Source organism: Corythoichthys intestinalis, chromosome 21, assembly GCF_030265065.1.
Source record: "Corythoichthys intestinalis isolate RoL2023-P3 chromosome 21, ASM3026506v1, whole genome shotgun sequence".
Lineage (NCBI taxonomy): Eukaryota > Metazoa > Chordata > Actinopteri > Syngnathiformes > Syngnathidae > Corythoichthys > Corythoichthys intestinalis.
The window spans coordinates 32952137-32976646 of record NC_080415.1 but is presented as its reverse complement, the minus strand read 5'-3'; the positions used below and the strand labels follow the sequence as shown (position 1 = coordinate 32976646).

At 37.7% G+C, this 24510-nt stretch overlaps 1 protein-coding gene across 1 annotated transcript in view; it reads right to left on the bottom strand.

Moving 5' to 3' along the window:
• The window catches only part of fra10ac1 (FRA10A associated CGG repeat 1), a 48572-nt gene extending 26752 nt beyond the window's left edge, over positions 1–21820 (bottom strand). Inside the window, exons 1-8 of the mRNA XM_057826051.1 lie at positions 21717–21820; positions 21307–21389; positions 21100–21192; positions 19274–19319; positions 18681–18757; positions 18534–18617; positions 18376–18460; positions 12227–12272 (exon numbers count right to left, since the gene is read on the bottom strand). Of these exons, the coding sequence (XP_057682034.1) occupies positions 12227–12272; positions 18376–18460; positions 18534–18617; positions 18681–18757; positions 19274–19319; positions 21100–21192; positions 21307–21389; positions 21717–21734 (532 nt within the window). The 5' untranslated portion in view covers positions 21735–21820. The remainder of the gene's footprint in view (positions 1–12226; positions 12273–18375; positions 18461–18533; positions 18618–18680; positions 18758–19273; positions 19320–21099; positions 21193–21306; positions 21390–21716) is intronic.
• Between the last annotated feature and the right edge of the window lie 2690 nt (positions 21821–24510).

Below are 24510 nucleotides of genomic sequence, written 5' to 3'. Positions count from 1 at the left end.
TGTTTGCCTCCGTGAAGTTGGCCCCCAATCAAACGCAAATTTATACTGATGTCAATCGTTTGTGCTACGTTTGTGCTTGTTTGTGATGTAAAACGTTTCGTTTGTGCTGCTACCGTTTTTGACATACCGTAATTTTCAGAATTTTCCTTCATTTTGACTCCTGTGGCTTATGGTACCGTGCGACCTATTCGTTTATTTGGGTTAATAGGTAACACATGCCTCCTAGCATGCATTGCAACGCTACAAATGTAAACAACAATAAAAAATTCATGTTCTGTGCTAATTATTTATTCAGTTTGTGTTCCAGTTGTTTCATTAATTGCTTGTTATGGTATTTGATAACACTTTATTCGACAGAGGCGTCATAAGACCATCATAATTATGACATGACTCTATCATGGGCATAACTCTGTCATAAGCATTAAATGTCATCCAGCAAATTATGTTATTAACTCCACTTATGTCCAGCTCAGATGTTTTACATCCATTTTTCATCCAAATTTCGTAACATGATTTTATTTTGCATAATGACTCGTGTTTACCTCCGTGAAGTTGGCCCCCAATCAAACGCAAATTTATGATTATGTCAATCGTTTGAGCTTGTTTGTGATGTAAAACGTTTCGTTTGTGCTGCTACCGTTTTTGACATACCGTAATTTTCAGAATTTTCCTTCATTTTGACTCCTGTGGCTTATAGTACAGTGCGGCCTATTCGTTGAATTATTTGGGTTAATATGTAACAAATGCCTCCTAGCATGAATTACAGCGCTACAGATGTAAATAACAATTTTTAAAAATCATGTTCTGTGCTAATTATTTATTCAGTTAGTGTTCCAGTTGTTTCATTTATTGCTAGTTATGGTATTTGGTAACACTTTATTCGACAGCGGCGTCATAAGACTGTCATAACACCGTCATAATTATGAAATGACACTAGCATGGGCATAACTCTGTCATAAGCATTAAGTGTCATACAGCAAATTACGTCACTAACTCCACTTATGTCCAGCTCAGATGTTTTACATCCATTCAAAAGTGAGATAATTTGCTGGATAACACTAAATGACATCTGTTGTAAGCATTCATTAATGCTAATGACAGTGTTATGGCGTCACTGTCAAAATAAGTGTTACCAAATACCATAACTAGCAATTAATGAAACAACTGGAACAGTAACTGAAGAAATAAATAGCACAGAAAGTGAATTTTGATTATTTACATATGTAGCGCTGCAATGCATGCTAGGAGGCATGTTGGACAACAACAGTGTTGACAGCAGGTGGCAGCAGAGGTTGACTGTCTTCCCCAAAAGAGCAGTGACGGCCAAATGAAGCTTCTTGAAGCTTCATGGTGGTTCATTTGGTCTTATGACAGTTGTATGATGGCGCTGTCAAATAGTCTTACCGGTTAATATCTTTGGTGTAGATGTCCCATGAGGACAGCTGCGGCTTATTATGAAAAAATGCCGCTTTTGTGTTACATTTGCTTGGTAGCGACTTATAGTCAGGTGTGCCTTTTAGTGTGCAAATTACTGCATTTAAAATTCTTTAGTAGGTCAATCTGAGGTCAACCAGCCTAACATTTTGATTAAAAATGGCTTAACAATTGTGTCGATCATTTATGCTTAGTTTGTGCTGTAAAAAATTTCGTTTGTGCAGCGTTTTTGAGATACAGCGGTACCTCTACTTACGAAATTAATTGTTCTGGAAGCAGTTTCTTAACTTGAAAATTCTGTAAGTAAAGATGCGTTACTTTTGTAAATGCCCTAATCCATTCCAAGCCCCCCAAAATTCAGACATAAATCTTTTATAATGCATAAAAATGCATTAAAAATCTCCGGGTTACGACGGACGCGATTTACACGATTTTGACTTTACGATGCCTTGGTCTCGTTTTTTGTTTTTGTTTTTTTTTCTTAATGTTGACTTTGTTTTGTAATGCATGCTTTTATTTTGGCGCAGGAAATGTAAAGCAGCAAGCGAGCGCATGTACAGACGCGCCCGCCCACCCCACACACAGAGCAGTTGAGTGACAGCCTGCGAACACATTTGTTGCTTGTGAAGCGACGACTGTATATAACCTCTTTTGTACTGTTTATTGTGCGTTTTCAATCGTAGTCGATAATTGAGGCGAGTTTATGTGATTGTTTTTGATGATGTGCTAACTGATACATGCTAATTGTTTGTTACTGCTGTAACAGCTACTTGTAAATTTGAAATGGCTGTTATTGAAGATGAGACTGATTTAATTTCATTTTATTTTACTTTCATTCTGCAAGTGTTGATGTCATGGGCAGCTGAATAAAGTCAGCAAACCACACGGACGTCTGACATGGTCATTTCGGAGTTTAGCTCGCTGTCTGGCTAGGACTTAGCTCCAACGTCTTGGCGAGGACAGTACAAGTTATAATACATGTTTTTAGATTTTTTTTTTTTTTTTTTAATCTGGAGGATGTTTAAAGGTATTTCAAGGGTAATTCCAATTTACGTGGAAATCTGGGTTCCATCGCCAGTGCCTGTACCTGTACCAGGTAGAGGATTCCAAAACAAGGCTAGGATGCAACAATGGGATCGAGAATACAAATTGTCAAATGGCAGCACGTCAATATCTCGGCAACCTGCCTAGGATCGGTTTAAATACACTGCTGATGAGCTGGTATTGGATGCAGATATGACGTCGGGAACTAATCCCACAGCTATGTAAAAAAACAATCTGACCACTAGCAGAATGTGATAAAATCATGACAGTTGTCATACTAGCTTCGCTAGTATCAAACACAGCTATTCTCCCAGTAGTACCCAACTGCGTCATCACCCCCAACGTGCATTGCACGTATCTGTAGGTCAAGTATTGTAATTTTTTAAATTAATGTTAATATTTTATGTTTTTAATTACATATTTTCGTACAACAGAACAATTGTGGTTTATTAGGGCTAACAAGTCTTTATCATCGTGGATCCCTTTAAAGCAGTTTTCATTTCACCCCAGTTTTTCTTTCTGACGCAGCCATCACGCCACTGTTTACTGATATTTTCAGACGGCGAGCGCAACAACAACAAGCACATCCAGCTGTTCAACGCCAAGCAGCAACCCGAGGAGCAAAAGTCCTTCTCTGTCAAAACACGTCCTGCGTAATTGCCTCGCCTGCTTTGCTTTTGTGTCCCCTTTCCCTCCAATGTCAATTATGACCGCACGCCGGAGAGTGTTTTCATTTCAATTATTCAGGTTGTATCCTTGGCATACAGTGCATTTCAGATTCTTGGAAGAAGGAAAAGGCTAGAAGCTTATTTCGCTTTAGTTGATAAACATGAAGATAAAAAATTGAGTATTGAAAGCTTTTCATAGGGTATTTACTATTTCCAGTAGTGCAGTAGTGGTGTGACAATGTATCAAAAAGGTGATATATCGCAATACTTTATAGCCCAAAAGGTTATCGATATGCTCCCAACAAGAATCGATGTACAGTGGGGCAAATAAGTATTTATTCAACCACTAATTGTGCAAGTTCTCCCACTTGAAAATATTAAAGAGGCCTTTAATTGCCAACATGGGTAAACCTCAACCATGAGAGACAGAATGTGGAAAAACAACCCCAAAAAATCACATTGTTTGATTTTTAAAGAATTTATTTCCAAATCATGGTGGAAAATAAGTATTTGGTCAATACCAAAAGTTCATCTCAATACTTTGTTATGTACCCTTTGTTGGCAATAACGGAGGCCAAACGTTTTCTGTAACTCTTCACAAGCTTTTCAGCAGTTCTCCTCTAGAGCAGTGATGTTTTGGGGCTGTCGTTGGGCAACACGGACTTTCGACTCCCTCCACAGATTTTCTATGGGGTTGAGATCTGGAGACTGGCTAGGCCACTCCAGGACCTTGAAATGCTTCTTACGAAGCCACTCCTTTGTTGCCCCGGCTGTGTGTTTGGGATCATTGTCATGCTGAAAGACCCAGCCACATCTCATCTTCAATGCCCTTGCTGATGGAAGGAGATTTTCACTCAAAATCTCTCCATACATGGCCCCATTCATTCTTTCCTTTACACAGATCAGTCGTCCTGGTCCCTTTGCAGAAAAACAGCCCCAAAGCATGATGTTTCCACCCCCATGCTTCACAGTGGGTATGGTGCTCTTCGGATGCAATTCAGTATTCTTTATCTTCCAAACACGAGAACCTGTGTTTCGACCAAAAAGTTCTATTTTGGTTTCATCTGACCATGACACATTCTCCCAGTCCTCTTCTGGATCATCCAAATGCTCTCTAGTGAACCGCAGACGGCCCTGGACGTGTACTGGCTTCAGCAGGGGGACACGTCTGGCAGTGCAGGATTTGAGTCCCTGGCGGCGCATTGTGTTTCTGATAGTAGCCTTTGTTACTGTGGTCCCAGCTCTCTGTAGGTCATTCACTAGGTCCCCCGTGTGGTTCTGGGATTTTTGCTCTCCGTTCTTGTTATCATTTTTGACGCCAAGGGGTGAGATCTTGCATTGAGCCCCAGATCGAGGGGGATAATCAGTGGTCTTGTATGTCTTCCATTTTCTAATAATTGCTCCCACAGTTGATTTTTTTACACCAAGCTTTTACCTATTGCAGATTCAGTCTTCCCAGCCTGGTGCAGGTCTACAATTTTGTCCTTGGTGTCCTTCGACAGCTCTTTGGTCTTGGCCATAGTGGAGTTTGGAGTGTGACTGACTGAAGTTGTGGACAGGTGTCTGTTATACCGATAATGAGTTAAAACAGGTGTCATTAATACAGGTAACGAGTGGAGCCTTGTTAGACCTCGTTAGAAGAAGTTAGACCGCTTCGGCAGCCAGAAATGTTGGTTGTTTGTAGGTGACCAAATACTCATTTTCCACTCTAATTTGGAAATAAATTCTTTAAAAGTCAAACAAAGTGATTTTCTGTTTTTCTTTTTTTTTCAAAATTCTGTCTCTCATGGTTGAGGTTTACCCATGTTGACAATTACAGGCCTCTCAAATCTTTTCAAGTAGGAGAATTTGAATAATGTCTGAATTAGCTCACTGGCTGCCATAGGCGGGGCTAGGCGACCAATTAAAAAATGAAGTGGATGCCTCGCCCTGTCAATGGCACTGAAAACAGCAGCAGGGCCAAAATCCAAAAGTGGTATTTGCCATGTGGCTAAAATGGATTTTGCCATGTGGCATTTTTTTGCCATGTGGTAAAATGGATTTTGCCATGTGGCATTTTTTTCTTTGCCATGTGGCATTTTTTTGCCATGTGGCATTATTTTGCCATGTGTATTTGACATGCATTTTGACATGTGGCATTTTTTGTGGTATGTGGCATTTTAGGGGGGTAGATGGCATTTTTGTAGGCCATGCACGTCCATGCCATTGACGGCTGAGCACGTCTGAATTTTCCATTCATTTTGAACGTCCAAATTTTCTATTCATTTTAAATGGTAGAAAAACGTGTGGTTGTGAGTTTTGACCATACAGAAAATGCCACAAACCAAAATCGATGTTGCCACATACCAAAAAATGCCATATGTCATAATACATTTTGCACCATGGCAAAACAAATGCCAAATGGCAAAATCAATTTTGCCACATGGCAACAAAAATGCCACATGGCGAAGTCAATTTTGCCACATGGCAAAAAAATGCCACATGGCAAAATCCATTTCGCCACATGGCAAAATCCATTTCGCCACATGGCAAAATCCATTTCGCCACATGGCAAAAACCACTTTTGGTTCTCGCTGTGTCTCGAAAGCAGAGCATTCACAGCCCTTTGTGAGCATTTACTAGTCATTCCTGTGCATTTACAGGTTAGTTCCTATTGAGTTTGAGTCACTTCCTGTTCATTTGGTGACATTCTTCAGTAATTTCCTTTTCAGTCACCCACAATCAACAGGAAGTGACCTGTAAATGCCCCAAAATCAACAGAAAGTGACCCCGAAATCAATAGGAGGTTACCTGGAAATAACATCGACAGGAAGTAACCGATGAACAGGAAGTGACCCGGAAATGCCCCAGAATCCACAGGAAATTACCCAATATACACAGAAAGTGACCCGAAAATGAATAGGACGTTACCCGAAAATGCCCAAAAATTAGCTGAACGTGACTGTTGAACAGGAAGTGACCCGGAAATGTCCCAGAATTAACAGGAAATGAACCAAAATCAACAGAAAGTGACCCAATCATCAATAGGAAGTGACCGATGAATGGGAAGTGACCTGCAAATGCCCCAGAATCAACAGCAAGTGACCCAACATGTACAGGAAATGTGTCAAAATCAACAGGAAGTGACCGATGAAAAGAAAGTGACCCAAAAATGCCCCAAAATAAAAAGAAAGTGACCCGAAGTCAATAGGATGCTACCCGGAAATGCCCTAAAATCATAAGGAAGTAAACCGGTAATATTCCAGAATCAACAGGAGATGACCCAAAATGTACAGGAAGTAAGCTGAAATCAACAGGAAGGTGACCAATGAACAGAAAGTGACCTAGAAATGCCCCCAAATCTACAGGAAATGACCCCAAATCCATAGTAAGTGATTCATAAATACCTCGACCTCAATATAAAGTAGTGCTGCAACGATTAATCGATTAACTCCAGTATTCAATTAAGAAAAAAATATTCGAATTACATTTTGTTGCTTCGAGTATTCGTTTGATTAAAGTGGCATTGTAATTGTTTATTTTTAAAGTATTTACATTAGTTTTATTGATTAGGGTGCATTCACTGCCCTCTGGTCTGCTTCTTATCACATGGCTGAATCCAACTGCTCCCTGTTAAGACCAACGTAAGTTTTTGTTTGAGTTTATAGGTATATTTAGCCGTTTTTTTGTGGGAATGTGTGTCTGAACCATTTATTAAGAAGATTGTAAAAAAAAAAAATTAGGATTTTATAGCATTTAAGCTAGCGGACTTTTTCAATGTAAGTCAGCCAATTGTTCTTTTGCTGTACATAGTTCCTCATTTAAAAAAAAAAAAATACTGTTTGAGGCTCAGCGCAGCTATTTTAGTTTTTTATGTTCCTTATCCGATACTCGATTATTCAAACTAGTCCATCGATTAATCGACTACTAAAATATTCGATAGCTGCAGCCCTAATATAAAGTGATCGTAAATGCACCAAAATCAACAGGAAGTGACCCCTAAATGGTCCAAATGGAAAAGGAAGCTACCGAAAATCAACAGGAAATGATGTGAAATGTCCCAAAATTAACTCGTTGCCTGGCATTCATTGGCTGCTACTGATGGCCGAATGAACGAATGTTCATTCGCTGCCATCCCTCCCACTTCAAACGGATTAGACGTCCACTACTAGTGCTGCAACGATTAATCGATTAACTCGAGTATTCGATTAGAAAAAAATATTCAAATTAAATTTTATTGCTTCAAGTATTCGTTTAATTAGAGCGACATTGTAATGGTTTGTTTTGAAAGTGTTTGCATTTAGTTTAATTGATTAGGGTGGATACACTGCCCTCTGGTCTGCCTCATTTCACATGGCTGAATCCAACTGCTCCCTGTTAAGACCAACGAAAGCCAAGTTTCTTTGTTTGAGCCAATGTTTTTTAATGCATTCATAATTTAGTTTATAGGTATATTTAGCTGATTTAGGGGAATATGTGTCTGAACCATTTGTTAAGAGCATTGTTTTAAAAAAAAAAAAAAAAAAAACGGGAAAAAAATGTTAGCATTTTATAGCATTTAAGCTAGTGGACTTTTGCTATGTAAGTTAGCCAATTGTTCTTTTGTTGTACATAGATCCTCATTTTTTTTTTTTTTTAAATACCGTTTGAGGCTAAGTTCAGGTATTTTAATTTTTCATGTTCCTTATCCGATTACTCGATTATTCGAACTAACTAGTTCATCAATTAATCGACTAAAATAATCAATAGCTGCAGCCCTATCCACCACTGATGAACTCATTCCAATTCTATTACTATTAACAGGCCGCTATCGCCGCCCGACCCTCTGAGTCTAAATGGATTGGACGTCTATCGCCGTCAATGGCAGTGAAGGCGTTAACTCTTAGTGTAAGGAAAGCAAGTTAGCTAATTTAAATCACTAAATAAATAGTTTGTGAAAGTCGGGTCGGGTCTAATCCCGCTTTCCTGTCGAGTTTTGTCGTCTGAAATGTGACCGACCGGGATTACCAAGACTTAATCTGGAACAATATATTGGCTTAGTCAGCTATCTCAGACATGGCGTGCATGTGTCTGTTTTGGGGATGCCACCATGAATCGGGATAATCGACAACTTGTCGGCCGTCAAATTGAGCGACAAGTTGATTAATTTTTTAGAGACATTGTTGACTTAATCGGCCAAATCCTCTTTTTTGTAGTAAATATTAACTGCAGTTACATATAGGAGTGGGAACCTCTTGGTACCTCACGATACGATACGATTTGCGATACAAAGCTCACGATAACGATGATCTGACGATATAGCGATACAACGATTTTCGATATATTGGTCAGGAAATCCTTCTAGGATATTCTACAAAAAACTAATAAACAGAAAAACAAGATTCTGCTGTGAATTGGAATGAGTTTATTACTAGTAGACGTCCAATCCATTTGAACTGGGAGGATGGCAGCGAATGAACGAATGTTCATTCGCTGCCATCCCTCCCACTTCAAAAGGATTGAACGTCTATGACCGTCAGTGGCAGCCAATACCAGGCAATGAGTAATTTGGGGCCATTTCAGGTCACTTACCTGTTGATTTTCAGTTACTTCCTGTTGATTTTGGGGTATTTTATGGGTCACTTGCTGTTTATTTTGCGTTACAGAACAGGAAGTGACCTGGGAATCACCCAAATGAATTGGCAGTGACTCAAACTCAACAGGAAATGACCTGTAAATGCCCTAAAATGAAAATCAAGTGACCTGTAAATGCCCCGAAAATCGGACCGAATCACTGTGAATGCTCTGGTTTTGAATGAACGAATGTTCCCAGTCTAAATGGATTGGGCGTCGATCACAGTCAATGGCAGCCTTTTTTTTTTTTTTTTTAAATTAAATTGACACCTTTTTAAAACGATATCTCGATTCTTGACAGGAGCATATCGATAACCTTTTGGGATACAAAGCATCACGATATATCACCATTTCGATATTTTGTCACACCCTTAGTTACATACTACATTCCTAGCTAAAATGTAAAGCCTAATATGGCATTTCTACATGAGCTGAAGAGTTGGCTCATTGAAAATATAATCAGAATTACTCCATTATCATAATAACCCTTGGTAGCCTGTAGGTTAAAGGTGTAAGAGGAGGAGGTCTATGATTTGAAAAGCTTTACAAGAAAAGGTCAGAGAAGGCAAAAGCTTAGTAATGCCGTCGTGTCAAGATTGAGGCCAAAGTATAGTGACCCGACTCAGTCAACAAAGACCTGGAGAAAGAGCCAACAGTTTGTCTCTGTCGCCATCTTGTGGCGAGAGATCACAACGGTAAAAATGTCATCTATCAAAATTCAAACGCGTAGTGCATACAAAGCAGTTTATCAAATGTGTAAATTGTTGCTTATTATTTTGACTGTAGTTCTGTAAATTTACATTTTAGTTTCATATTAACTCATTGGATGCCATTGACAATTATAGACGTCCAATCCATTTTAACTCACAGACACCAAGCTTCATTTTGTGGATCTGCGTTTTGAATGAAATTCATTAATGTTTAAAGGGGTGTGACAAAATATCAAAATGGTGATATATCGTGATATTTTGTATCCCAAAAGGTTATCGATATGCTCCTGCCAAGAATCGAGATATCGTTTCAAAAAGGTGTCAATGTTTAAAAAAAAAAAAAAAAAAGGAACCGACAAGTTGTTATCAAAATCTTCCACCATAATACAACCCCTAGCAAAAAGTATGGAATCACCAGTCTCGGACGAGCACTCACTCAGACATTTTATCGTTTAGAACAAACTCAGATAAAAAGCTTGAAAAATTAATGAATTTGTTCAACAGTGCAACTCTTTAGTATTCGGAAAAACTAAAAGAAATGAATAAAAAACATTGTGGTGGACAGTAAATGTTAATTTTATAGAGCAAGTGCAGGGAACTACAGTGGGGCAAATAAATATTTAGTCAACCACTAATTGTGCAAGTTCTCCCACTTGAAAATATTAGAGAGGCCTGTAATTGTCAACATGGGTAAACATCAACCATGAGAGACAGAATGTGGAAAAAAAAACATTTTTTTAAAGAATTTATTTGCAAATCATGGTGGAAAATAAGTATTTGGTCAATACCAAAAGTTCATCTCAATACTTTGTTATGTACCCTTTGTTGGCAATAACAGAGGCCAAACGTTTTCTGTAACCCTTCACAAGTTTTTCACACACTGTTGCTGGTATTTTGGCCCATTCCTCCGTGCAGATCTCCTCTAGAGCAGTGATGTATTGGGGCTGTCGTTGGGCAACACGGACTTTCAACTCCCTCCACAGATTTTCTATGGGGTTGAGATCTGGAGATTGGGTAGGCCACTCCAGGACCTTGAAATGTTTCTTACGAAGCCACTCCTTTGTTGCCCTGGCTGTGTGTTTGGGATCACTGTCATGCTGAAAGACCCAGCCACGTCTCATCTTCAATGCCCTTGCCGATTGAAGGAGATTTTCACTCAAAATCTCTCGATACATGGCCCCATTCATTCTTTCCTTTACACAGATCAGTCCTCCTGGTCCCTTTACAGAAAAACAGCCCCAAGGCATGATGTTTCACCCCCATGCTTCACAGTGTGTATGGTGTTCTTCAGATGCGATTCAGTATTCTTTCTCCTCCAAACACAAGAACCTGTGTTTCTACCAAAAAGTTCTATTTTGGCTTCATCTGGCCATAACACATTCTCCCAGTCCTCTTCTGGATCATCCAAATGCTCTCTAGCGAACCGCAGACGGGCCTGGACGTGTACTTTCTTCAGCAGGGGGACACATCTGGCAGTGCAGGATTTGAGTCCCTGGCGGCGCATTGTGTTATTGATAGTAGCCTTTGTTACTGTGGTCGCAGCTCTCTGTAGGTCATTCACTAGGTCCCCATGTGTGGTTCTGGGATTTTTGCTCACCGTTCTTGTTATCATTTTGACGCCACGGGGTGAGATCTTGCATGGAGCCCCAGATCGAGGGAGATTATCAGTGGTCTTGTATGTCTTCCATTTTCTACTAATTGCTCCCACAGTTGATTTCTTTAAACGAAGCGTTTTACCTATTGCAGATTCAGTCTTCCCAGCCTGGTGCAGGTCTACAATTTTGTCCTTGGTGTCCTTCGACAGCTCTTTGGTCTTGGCCATAGTGGAGTTTGGAGTGTGACTGACTGAAGTTGTGGACAGGTGTCTTTTATACCGATAAAGAGTTAAAATAGGTGCCATTAATACAGGTAACGAGTGGAGCCTCGTTAGACCTCGTTAGAAGTTAGACCTCTTTGACAGCCAGAAATCTTGCTTGTTTGTAGGTGACCAAAGACTTATTTTCCACTCTAATTTGGAAATAAATTCTTTAAAAATCAAACAATGTAATTTTCTGTTTTTTCCCCCACATTCTGTCTCTCATGATTGAGGTTTACCCATGTTGACAATTACAGGCCTCTCTAATGACTAAATACTTATTTGCCCCACTGTATGTGCTTGCTTCATTCTATGTCATTACTGCCATCATGAAATCTGAAATGTTTCATTGGCAAAAGAGCAATATAGGTTTAATGTGTGTGTGTGTCGGGGGGGGGGGGTGCATGTGTGCGTGCATGTATTAAAAAATGCTCTTGGGGAAAAAAACCTGAAACCTTGAAGTAAACTCTTGTCTTGAGTAATTATGTCACAGCAGCCATTAACAATAAGTTGTCTGTTTGAAGTGTTTTGTTCAAACTGGAACTCATTTGTGTTACAATGACATGTTTGCACAGTCGTCGTATTGATTTTGATTATGTTGTACATTGTTCCAGTCATATAAGCTGTTATAAATATTCATACTTGAATTGTTATGTGTTTAGACTGAGTGTACAGTTGTTTAAATGTGTTAAATTGAAATCTGGTAAATACCTCAACGAGAACCAGTTCATTTGTATTTCACGCATCAATTCAGATTATCAAATTATATAACAGTCCGCTTGGGTGAATTTATCATCATTTATCGTCATCGAGGTAAATCTGCTCAATTTACCGTGATACGTACTTTAGGCCATATCGCCCAGCCCTAACCCAGAGGTTCCCACCCTTACTTTGAGTAGAAGACAAAAGTGGGATTTTCCTACCTTTCCCGGAAACAACTTCAGTTTCCGTCCGCCAGCGGAAGCCAAACTATTGAAAAAGAAGTGGAAAGAATTCAAATGAGTCACTTTTAAAGGCATACTTTCAATGTAGCGGCAGCTCCTTCTGCATTAGTGCCCAGATAACCGCAAGGCCGTTCAGTCAAGTGCAGGAAATAAAACGCTGCTTCTTTTTTCTCGTGTTAAACGAATCGGGGCCCAAAATTGAATGGCTTCTCCGCTCCGCCGAGCCCGTCCGTACGTCCTCGCCCGCTCGGGAACGGTATTAATGTTGGAGCGGCAGCAGCATTACGCCGCGCCGCTGACAAAATACAACATTTCATCACGAGGCGACAATACGTGAGGAGAGAAAAAGTACAAGCGGCGAGGATATGAATCAAGGCTGACTTTCCATTTCCCATTTGTATCATTGATTATGAAAGAATTGTGTGTAGTTTGAGGCAATGGAAGACTTCTGTGTATGATTTGTACTCATTGGTGGCTATTGACGGCAATAGACGTCCAATTCATGTTGACTGATTGAACGATCGCTGCTTGCCCTCCCAGTCAAAATGGATTAGACGCCTATTAACGTCAGTGGTTGTGAAAATTGTAGTATTTATTTAGTTGATAAGTAACCACTAGATGGAGCTAGACTATTTTTGTTTGACAATTTGGAGGTTCAAAATTGCAAAGAATACAGGTAAATAAATTACTTTAAAAAAAAGAAAAAGTTAATTATTAGGGCTGTCAAAATTATCACGTTAACGGGCGGTAATTATTTTTTAAAAATTAATCAGGGTAAAATATTTGACACATTTAACGCACATGCCCCGCTCTAACGGATTAAAATGACAGCACAGTGTCATGTACAGTTGTTACTTGTGTTTTTTTGGTGTTTTGTCGCCCTCTGCTGGCGCTTGGGTGCGACTAATTTTATGGGTTTCAGCACCATGAGCATTGTGTAACTATTGACATCAACAATGGCGAGCTAATAGTTTATTTTTTGATTCAAAATTTTACAAATTTTATTAAAACGAAAACACAGGGTTTTAATATAAAATTTCTATAACTTGTACTAACATTTATCTTTTAAGAACTACAAGTCTTTCTATCCATGGATCGCTTTAACAGAATGTTAATAATGTTAATGCCATCTTGTTGATATATTGTTATAATAAACAAATACAGTACTTATGTACAGTATGTTGACTGTATATATCCGTCTTGTGTCTTATCTTTCCATTGCAACATTTACAGAAAAATATAGCATATTTTATAGATGGTTTGAATTGCGATTAATTACGATTAATTTTTAAGCTGTGATTTACTCGATTAAAAATTGTAATCATTTGACAGCCCTATTAATTATTAATAAAAAGAAAATATGAACTCAAAACAGTGTTTTTAGAATATGTTTGCGTTTTCTCGCTCAATATATATTATTTGTGGTTAAAAGTATTTTAAAAGAGCTGACTTTTAAGTGTCTTAAAAACCATTTTTAAAAATGACTCATATTCAAATTAAGGCTGCTGTTTAATTGATTAATCAACAAGAAAATCAACTAATAAATGAAAATATAACTATTTTGATGGTTTATTAATCATTGTTGACCCCAAATTTTGCCCAAAACATTTGCCTTTTAACAATAAATATTTTCATTCGTGTTTTTATATTGTTTTAAATAAAATTAAAAAATAGTAATTGAAAAGAGAAATATATTAAATATTCTCTTTTATTAATGATGTAGAATTTATTGATGTTCTTTATTTTATTTAAAAAATACATTTACAGTTTTAAAAATGCCTAAATATACTCTCATTGTTGTATTCATTTTACACCATTTGCTTCATTTTTAGAAATACATTTTAGGAAAAACAAAAAAGCGAACATTTTTTACAATTAATAAAAAACAATATTTAAAAACGCAAACATTCGCTGATTTCTGTAGCCTTAGTTGTTAGTGCAGTTTAACTAGTTTTAATGAGTCAAAATTAGATATCGTTTTGGGCTGTATGGAGGTAGATTTGTGTCTTTATTATTCAATCAAAAAAAGTTGCTTCAATCAAAAAAAAAAAAAGTCGCTTCAATCAAAATATATACTTTGAATAAAAAATAAAGTCACTTCAAAAAAAAAAAAACTGTTTGAATGCAAAAATAAATTTGAAACTCAAAAAAATGAATTTGAAAATGATTTTTCTTTTATTTATTTAGTTAAGTCGTTTTGTTTATTGAAACAACTTTGTTTTGCAAATTTTTGAGTCTCAAATATTTTTTCGCATTCAAAAACTTTTCTATGACTGAAAATTTCTTTTTTTGATTGAAGTGATTTTTCTGTTGAAAATACTTTTTTTGTTTGAAGCAACTTATTTTTTGATTGAATAAAGACACAAATGTCTGAGCCAAAATGTGGCCATAACGCAAAACAACATTACTTCAATCAAAAAAGTTGTTTCAATCAACATAAAACTGGACTTCAATAAAAAAAATTAAGTTTTTTTTAGTTTTTTTGTTTCAAATTTATTTTTGCATTCAAACAGATTTTTTTTTAATTGAAAATATGTATTTTGATTGCAGAGACTTTTTTTTTTTGATTGAAGCAACTTTTTTTGATTGAATAATAAACGCACAAATCTACCTGCATAGGGCTGTAGCTGTCGACTATTTACATAATTGATTATTCTATTGATTAGATAGTTCAAATAATCGAGTAATTATTTTGGCTTGCAAAGATTGCACTTTCAAAAGAGCATTAAATGCGAATGCAAAATAAAATTTATGAGTGTTTCTTCAAACCATGCAAAATTGCACTTTCATTTCACAATTACAATAAATGTATTTAAAACTAAATTAAAATACCTGAGCTTCGCCTCAAACAGTATAAATTTTTTTAAAAATGGGGACCTAAGTCCAACGAAACAACAATTCGCTAACTTGCATACCAAAAGTTTGCTAGCTTAAGTGCTATAAAATACGAACGTTTTTTTACAATGCTCTTAACAAATCATTCAAACACAAATTCCGACTAAAAAAGTCTATATATACTTCTAAATTAAATTATGAATGCATAAACAAACATATTAGCTCAAACAAAAACTCACAACCTTACGTTGACCCTAACAGGGGACCAGTTTGATTCAGCCATTAGACGAGTTATGTCATATTCACTGTAGCCGCTAGAGGGCAGTGCATCCACCCAAATTAATCAAACTAAATGGAAACACTTTCAAAACAAACCATTACAACACGGCTCTAATTAAACGAATCCTTGAAATGGCAAAATTTGATTCGAAGAATTTTTCTAATCGAATAACTCGAGTTAATCAATTCATCGCTACAGCACTAATATCGATACAGTTATAGTCGCATAATACAGGTAGTCTCCAGGTTACGATGTACCCAACTAACGTGATTTCGACTATACGATGCTGGCTCTCGTCTGCCATTTTGTCTGTTTTTTTTTTAGTTACGCAACCATGTCTCCTCCGCCATTTTCCAATTATTTTTTTCTACATTTTATTAATATGACGTATAATACATGTTTTTGGATAGTTATTTTGAGATTTAGGGGACATTAAGTGGACTTCAAGGGTTCATTCCGACTTACGCAGAAATTCGGGTTACGTTGCCAGCGTAGGAGCGGAACTTGTTCATAACTCCGGGGACTACCTGTATTCTAGGAGTGTGACAAAATATCGAAATGGTGATTATATCGTGATACTTTGTATCCCAAAAGGTTATCAATATGCCCCTATCAAGAATCGATATATCGTTGGGGCGCTTAGAATTCACTTTTTGTTCATTTTGGGGCATTTCCAGATCACTTTCTGTTTGAGTTTGAGTCACTGCCTACTCATTTGGGGAGATTCTTGGGTCACTTTTTGTTTTGTAACCTAAAATACATCGAAAGTGACCCATAAATGCACCAAAGTGACTAAAATTCAACAGCAAATGGCCTGAAATGCGCCCAGATTTCACTCATTGGTTTCCATAGACCCTACCCACATGACGTCACAACTCCGCTCTCCTGAATGGTACCGCCCACTTGTCCGTCAAAACATAGTGTTAACCTGTTACGGCTACGTACATTTCTCCTAGTTACGGCGTGTTTTTCTGCTCCTTAACATTAAAAATCAAAATGGTGAAGGCGTGTGTGGCTGTTGGTTGCACTAACAGAGAAGATGGAAGGAGAGACTTGAAGTTTTACCGTATTCCGAGGGATCCAAAGAGGAGAGCGAAATGGACGGCTGCAATTCTACGTGAAAACTGGGCACCAAAAAAATCACCACAGACTATGTAGTAGTCATTTTATATCCGGTAAGATGCATTTAAGATATACTTAGAGGGTTTTGGGCTGACAAATAACCACAATTAAGATCATTGCGAGGCTAATCGCCGACAACATACGACGTAGTACGACATAGTTTCAAATTCAAGATGTTGGTGACTTCCCTTTCTTCCACTATCGTTATTTTTTGAATAATATTTAGCTGGTACCAGGTGAAAGAAACAGGCCTCGTCTACGGGGCTGACAAATAACCACAATTAAGATCATTGCGAGGCTAATCGCCGACAACATACGACGTAGTGCGACATAGTTTCAAATTCAAGATGTTTGTGACTTCCCTTTCTTCCACCATCGTTATTTTTTTGAATAATATTTAGCTGGTACCAAGAGAAAGAAACTGGCCTCGTCTACGGGGCTGACAAATAACCACAATTAAGATCATTGCTAGGCTAATCGCCGACAACATACACGTATGTATGTAGTGAGAGTGCTATCGCTAAACCATATAAACATTAAAAGCCTTAACTCCATTGACAAACGACATGAAATACATTAGACTTGACAGTGGATGTTAGCAATAACAAAAGATTTTGAATTGAAAATTTCGTAACTCACCTTTCCAAGCACAAGATAGATTCCTGCCGAATTTTCGTGGACGAGGACCTGTTTCACCCAACCAGCAACGAAGTATTTATAAGCCTCCAAGCTCTTGAAGTTTTTCAAATTTTCGTGGGAATAGGCTGATTTTGCGTGGACAAGATAATTGTAAATATCAGCGTAGCAGATGTCAGGCAGACAGGGCGAAGACAGTGGGTCGAAAAACATCGATTTGGGCATCAAATATGGATCTGGCGACTGTATAGAACGAAGCTTTTCCACATAACGCCTTTTATACAACACATCCAGTGAGTTTACGGCATCAGAAAGCACCGGGTCTTCCATGAAATGCATTTTAAATTCCTCGATCAATTGAAAACAATGCTAATACAGAGACAAAATGACGGACAAGTGGGCGGAACCACACAGCGAGCACGTGGTTTTGTGACGTCGGTGGGTAGGGTATATTGACCGCGATTCATTCCAATTCACAGAAGGATGATAAAAAATAGCTTGTTTTTTTTTTGTTTTTTTTTGTGTTTTTTTTGCTGTTTATTAGTTGTTTTGTAGCATATCCGAGAATGATTTCCTGACTAGTGTAACGATAATCGTTGTATCGCCGTATCGGGAGATCCTCGTTATCGTGAGCTTTGTATCGCAAATCGTATCGTATCGTGACGTACCAAAAGGTTCCCAACCCTACTGTATTCATAGTCCAACTTTTCTCATATGTTTTTGGTACCAATCCAACAGCTAAACTGTACAGCCCAGAGTAATAAAACAGTAAATACCGAACTCTATGTAAACTCATTACCGTATTTTTCGGACTATAAGTTGCACCTGAGTATAAGTTGCAAGAGCCATAAAATGCCCAACGAAGAGGGAAAAAAACATATATATACATAAGTCGCACCGGAGTATAAGTCGCCTTTTTGGTCGAAATTTACTTGATAAAATCCAACACATAGAACAGATATGTTATCTTGAAAGGCAAATTAAAATGAAAATACAATGGAGAACAACATGCTGATGCGAACGTGGCCGGTATGTTAACATAACATAGCTATTAAGAGTTATTCAGATAACTATAGCATAAAGAACATGCTAACAAGTTTACCAAAACACCAAAATAACATGTAAAATGATATAATGTGTTAAAAATTTCACACATAAGTCGCTCCAGAATATAAGTCGCACCCCCAGCCAAACTGAAAAAAAAGCAACTTATAGTCCAAAAAATACGGTAGTTAACTATCAAGTGGCAGCTTACCTTGTTTTCCTTATATCGACTGAGATCAGCTATGCAGTACTCCTTAAACAGCTTGTCATAATACTTTTTTGCCAATTCCTTTTCCCTGAGACAGACAAAGGCAGGTTTAAAAAAAAAAAAAAACTTACGAGAATATCGCAAAAACTGCGAGGTGTCACCAAGTCATATCTTCTTCATCCTCATCCCTCCAGAGGAAGCGATGGTTCTCCCGTAAAACATCTGAGTCGGTTTTGTCATTTTTTCTGAAGGTGATAAAACGTTCACTCAGGCACATAAAGTACAACGGGAAAAAAGTAGGTACGTACGTAGAGCGTTTGAAGTCGGCCATGTGTCCTCCGTAATAGAGTATGTAGTCGCTGACAAACTTTTTATGTCGCTCGAACTGAAAATTGCTTAAGGGTGTTCATCTGGACATTTATTTTGTATTAATTACATAATCCTGCATGCACACTGAGAAAATTATAAGTCTTTCACTAGTTTATCACTAGTAGACGCATTCCAGTTCAAATGTGTACCAGTGATAAAAATTCACCGAAGGACTGCCACGATAAATCGAGTAATCGGCAACTAATCGATAGCACTGGTCAAAACTAAATTTCAAGTTTTGTCAGCTGACTTATGATCATTTTAATGTACTGCAACAAAAAAATTGTATTGCGTTCGCTAAATCTGGTCAAGTTTCTTAACTATGCTAATGTACTTAACTCTATAAATGTCTACTATTTAGTTTATTTTAAAAAATGTAATATATAATTAATATATACTTTTAGAAAAAGATTTTTCTCTTCCTAAACTTGCTTTGAATGAGAAATATTAACGAAAATCAACTGATGATGTCACCAAATGGATTGGACGTTCGGCGCCATCAATGGCAGCCGATGAGTTAAAAACAGGATACAGCATTGAGTGATATCAAGTGGGCTCTTCTATTTCTGGCTTCTTCTCTGCAAAACAAACAAAAAACAAAACAAGTTAACAAACAAAAGTTGATTTAGTAATGTAATAACCCCAGTAGTTATGCTACTTTCATGTTAAACTACAGTGGTATGAAAAAGTATATAAACCTTTAGGAATTTCTCACATTTCTGCATAAAATCACCATCAAAAGTGAGCTGATCTTTGTTAAAATCAAACAGATGAAAAAACTGTCTGCTTTAACTTAAACCACCTAAACATTTATATGTTTTCATATTGTAATGAGGATAGTATGCAAACAATGACAGAAGGGGGTAAAAATAAGTAAGTGAACCATCACATTTAATATTTTGTGCCCACAGCCTTCTGGCAGCAATAACTTCAACCAGACGCTTCCTGTAGCTGCAGATCAGGGTGGCACATCGATCAGGACTAATCTTGGCCCATTCGTCTCTACAGAACTGCTGTAGTTCAGTCAGATTCCTGGGATGTCTGCCATGAATCGATGTTTTTAGGTCATGCCACAGCATCTCAATGGGGTTTAAGTCTGAACTTTCACTCAGCCACTCCAGAACGTGTATGCTGTTCTTCTGAAAACATTCTGAAGTTAATTTACTTCTGTGTTTTGGATCATTGTCTTGTTGCAGCGTCCGTCCTCTTTTTAGCTTCAACTGTCTGACAGACGGCCTCAGGTTTTCCTGCAAAACATCCTGATAAACTTTTAAATTCATTCTTCCATTAAGGATTGCAAGTGGTCCAGGCCCTGAGGCAACAAAACAGCCCCAAATCTTGATGCTCTTTCCACCATGCTTCACGGTGGGGAATCTGGCATGAGGTGTTGATGTTGGCGAGCTGTTCCATTTTTCCTCCACACATGACGTTGTGTGTTACTCCCAAACAATTCAACTTTGGTTTCATCAGTTCGCAAAACAATTTGCCAGAACTTCTGTGGAGTGTCCAAGTGCCTTTTTGCGAACATTAAACGATCAACAATGTTTTTTTTAGACAGCAGTGTTGGAGTCCTACCATGAGCACCATCCATGGCCATAGTTTTACATATAGTGGATGTATGCACAGAGATATTGGACTGTGCTAGTGGTTTTTGTAAGTCTTTAGCACACACTCTTGGGTTCATTTTTAGCTCTCTGAGTATTCTGTGCTGAACTCCTGGCGTCATCTTTGGTGGATGGCCACTCCATAGGAGAGAAGCAACAGTGCCAAACTCTCTCCATTTGTAGACAACTTCTCTGACTGTCGATTGATGAACATCCAGACTTTTAGAGATGGTTTTGTATGCTTTCGCAGCTTTATACAAATCAACAATCCTTCATCGCATGTCTTCAGACAGCACTTTTGACCGATCAATGATGCACATCAGACAATGCTTCTTAACAAGACAATTCTTACCAGGTGTGTGTTTTATAGTGGGCAGGGCAGCTTTAAACCACTCATCAGTGATTGGGCACACACCGGACTTAAATTGTTTGGTAAAAATTGGTTTCAATTACTTTTTAAGTCTCCTTAGGCAGAGGGTTCACCTATTTATTCCCCCCCCTTCTGTGATTGTTTGCATACTATCCTCATTAAAATATGAAAATCTATTAATGTTTGGGTGGTTTTAGTTTAAGCAGGCACTTTTTTTTTTTTTACATTTGTGCAATTTTGACAAAGATCAGATCAAATTTGATGGTGATTTTATGCAGAAATGTGAGAAATTCCAACAGGTTCAAATACTTTTTCATACCACAGTACTTAACATGTCATTCGAGACTCATTTTCATCAATTACCCTACATTGATTAATGCATACCTGTCCAGTTCATTGGCGTGAAAATTGCGGTGTGCCACCTGAGAGTGCCGATCTTTCTGGAATGGCTTCTGTAAAATTTCTTCTTCATGTTTCCTGCCAGGATTAATAGATGATAAACTTTCCTTTCCTTTATTGCATCCACATTATCATTGACAGGGATCTATTAAATAAACTCGGAATATTGAAGGTTACAGCCCATTATTTTACCTTTTAAGTTTGCTCTCTGATGTCTCTCCATGGGTTTCATCGTCACTAAAATCGGAGTCATAGTTTGCCCCGCCACCATGCACCTCAATACACAAGAGTCTTTGAGTTGCTCCATCTTATCATTCATTACAAACAACATGCACAAGGTTTGTTGAGAGTAAAGACACAAAAACGAACGAGTTCATCGTAAATTATAGCAATCATAATCAGTTTTAGAAGCGAAACGACAGATTAGTTTGAGATTAAAATGGCTAGTTTTCGACTTTTCAGCTATTTATTGCTTTGGGAATGGATCTACGATGCAACGAACGTAGAACCACTCGTTTATTACTAATATAAAGTCGATTCCGAATCCAAATATAGACATTTATTGCATTAAACGTCGTTCAATGTGTGAAGTTAATACATACTTTAACGAGATTATCCATTGTTGATGCTCTCGCATTGAACACGCTATTCAAGACTGTTTACAAAGTAGACGTCGCTGGAAAATGACGTACACAGGCGCGAGCTCGCAGGCTGATGACGTCAGTGTGTCACGGATGATTGAATAAAAATACAACATCTCAAATGTATTGCCAAAAATGCTGGAGAATTAAAATTATTTTTGCCTTTGATTAATGATTATATGTGCTTTTGTTTAAATTTTAACCCTTTCACGATATGTTTTAATTTCTATAATGTATCACTTTTGCCATAGGTATTTTCTACTACTAAACAGGAAGTGAGTGGGGATTCCAATTGATGATTCAGTGCACAAAAGGGACACATTTAAACGCTGGTTCGGAATATAAAGAGGCTATTATGTGCGGAAAAGTTTCAAGTCATCTGTTTTTGAAGGTGAAGAAAGAAGTCTTGTGTTTTGTGCCGTTTTTTCACTCGGTTTTTGGAACAAAGGAGCCAATGTGGGACATAAACACAACGGGAAGGGACTGATAGTGTTCAAAAATTTTATCAATAACGCCATCTGGCAGTTGTAAAGTAAAAATGAGTCAATCAGAAAGAGAATATCTACATTTTCTGTGCCATTGGCAGACGTTCATTCCATTTTAACTGCATTCATGACAATAAGCAGTAAGCACTTGCCACATAATAATTATTATTGTCATCTTTTTGAGAAAAGTCTAAAAATCGGGCAAATCCTGTTAAAGTTTAGTTTCTTAATTGTCAATTATCCTCATTTTTATTTGTTTTATATTTTAACTAATTCACTGCATTGACGGCGATAGACTTTAATTATGTGGGTCATTTCGTCCTTTTACTGTGAATTACAATGTGTTTGCTCTCTAAGTCATTTGAAGGAGGAAGTCGGTCAGCCAAGCAGTCAGCCCTCCCACTTCAAATGAATTGGACCATACGCGGAGTTTGAGGGGTGGCCAGCCCCCCTTCCCTCCCTGGTGGCCGAAAAATGGCATTGCATGTAATTGACTTTTGTATTTATGATATTAAAATTAAGAGTTTTCCGGTAAAATATTGTCTATAAAAGTTGTAAACCAATAAAACAAACAACAAAAATGAAAGAAATGAACAAAAATAAGATATTTTATAATGGGTCAAAATAATTTTTCGAACAGATCATGTGACTAGCACCTTATACGGTCATTTGCTTTGCTTAGCTAAAACCACCCGAGGACCGAAGAGGCAAGATAGATATATGTAATTTTTTCAAACCTAATCTTTCAAAAGCGATAACTACTGAGCAAAAACCAAGGATTGAAAATGTGTACCATGAAACGCCAGAGAGCACCGCCAAAATGGTGAGCGGATTTCAATTTGCCTCACTAAAGATGATAATTGTACAACCGAGCCACCACTGGTGTGTTGCCAATGTAGTTACCCTTGTCATAAATTGTATCCCCAGGCCTCGGGAGCACACACACACACACCCACACTAGTTATGAGTTACATCGACTTCAACAATTAATTGAAGCCAGAAAGGAACCACAGTTATATATTTTGGACATTTACGTTGATTAAACTGGAGAAACTCCATATAGGACTTGAATTACAGAAATAACAGTTACATGTCATCCTACAAGTAAAACAGTAAAACATCGCCTTTTTTTACGTTCAGTACGCGTGTTACGTTATACGACAGGAAGAAAAAGTTGTTTTGTTTTTTTTATTGATGGGCAATGTTTTAAAACCTCGTAGATAACTACATGACCAAAACATGGAAATCTAGCAAATCAGTGTAGCGCAGTGGCTCCACTCAGGGAATTTTTGACGGGGGTAACTACATTGGTACTACACCGGCAGACGTCCCATATTCAATAGATGACAATCTTGGCGAAAAGTATAGCTGTCCTAAGCAGCCGATTTAGAATTAGAATGCATCAAAAATGTAACAAATACATGTTATAATTAGATTATTGCACTATAAACATGAAATCAGAGTTGTGCATAATGTAAAAACCAAGTATAGAGTAAAGAATAAAAGTTAATGCGATCATGTAAAGCTGTAAAAGCCATAATTTCAAGTTTTTATTATGTTGTTGTAAACAGTCCAGTGGAAAACTGTCAGAAAGACTTCAGGACACACCTACTGATATACTGTACTTTGGTTTATTGTGATATATTTCAAGTTACTAATGTTAATGTGCATAGTCCATAACAGTCAGCATTTTTGAGTTCCACAGCTATTACAATCTGGCATTATTCTGGTGAGTGGGGAGGCCAGTAGGGTGGCCAATAAATTTAAAGGAGGGGGGCCGTGGTCACCCCCTGGGGTGAACGAAGAGGGCACTGAGATACATGCTCATACAGTAGAGGCTCCTCTTAGCCAACTGGATTTCAGGAATGCCAAGCAATAGCCTATGGCAGAGCAGCTATAAGTACGTTACGCTCAATAAACTCTGGGAGCTGCGAGTAGCAGCCATACTGTATTTGTGCCTTTCATATCCTGAAATTTATTTCATAACAAGAGGCAATATTTTCCCATTGAAGCGTGTCTTAAATTGAAAATTCTGAATGTAGAGACATTCGTAAGTATACCACTGCATATTAAAAATGATATTTATGTATTCATCTATTTTTCAAAAAGTCAATATAGATTTTTTTTAATACAGCTAAAAATATGAAAGCCCTAAAAGTATATATACAGTGGGGCAAATAAGTAGTCAACCACCAATTGTGCAAGTTCTCCTACTTGAAAAGATTAGAGAGGCCTGTAATTGTCAACATGGGTAAACCTCAACCATGAGA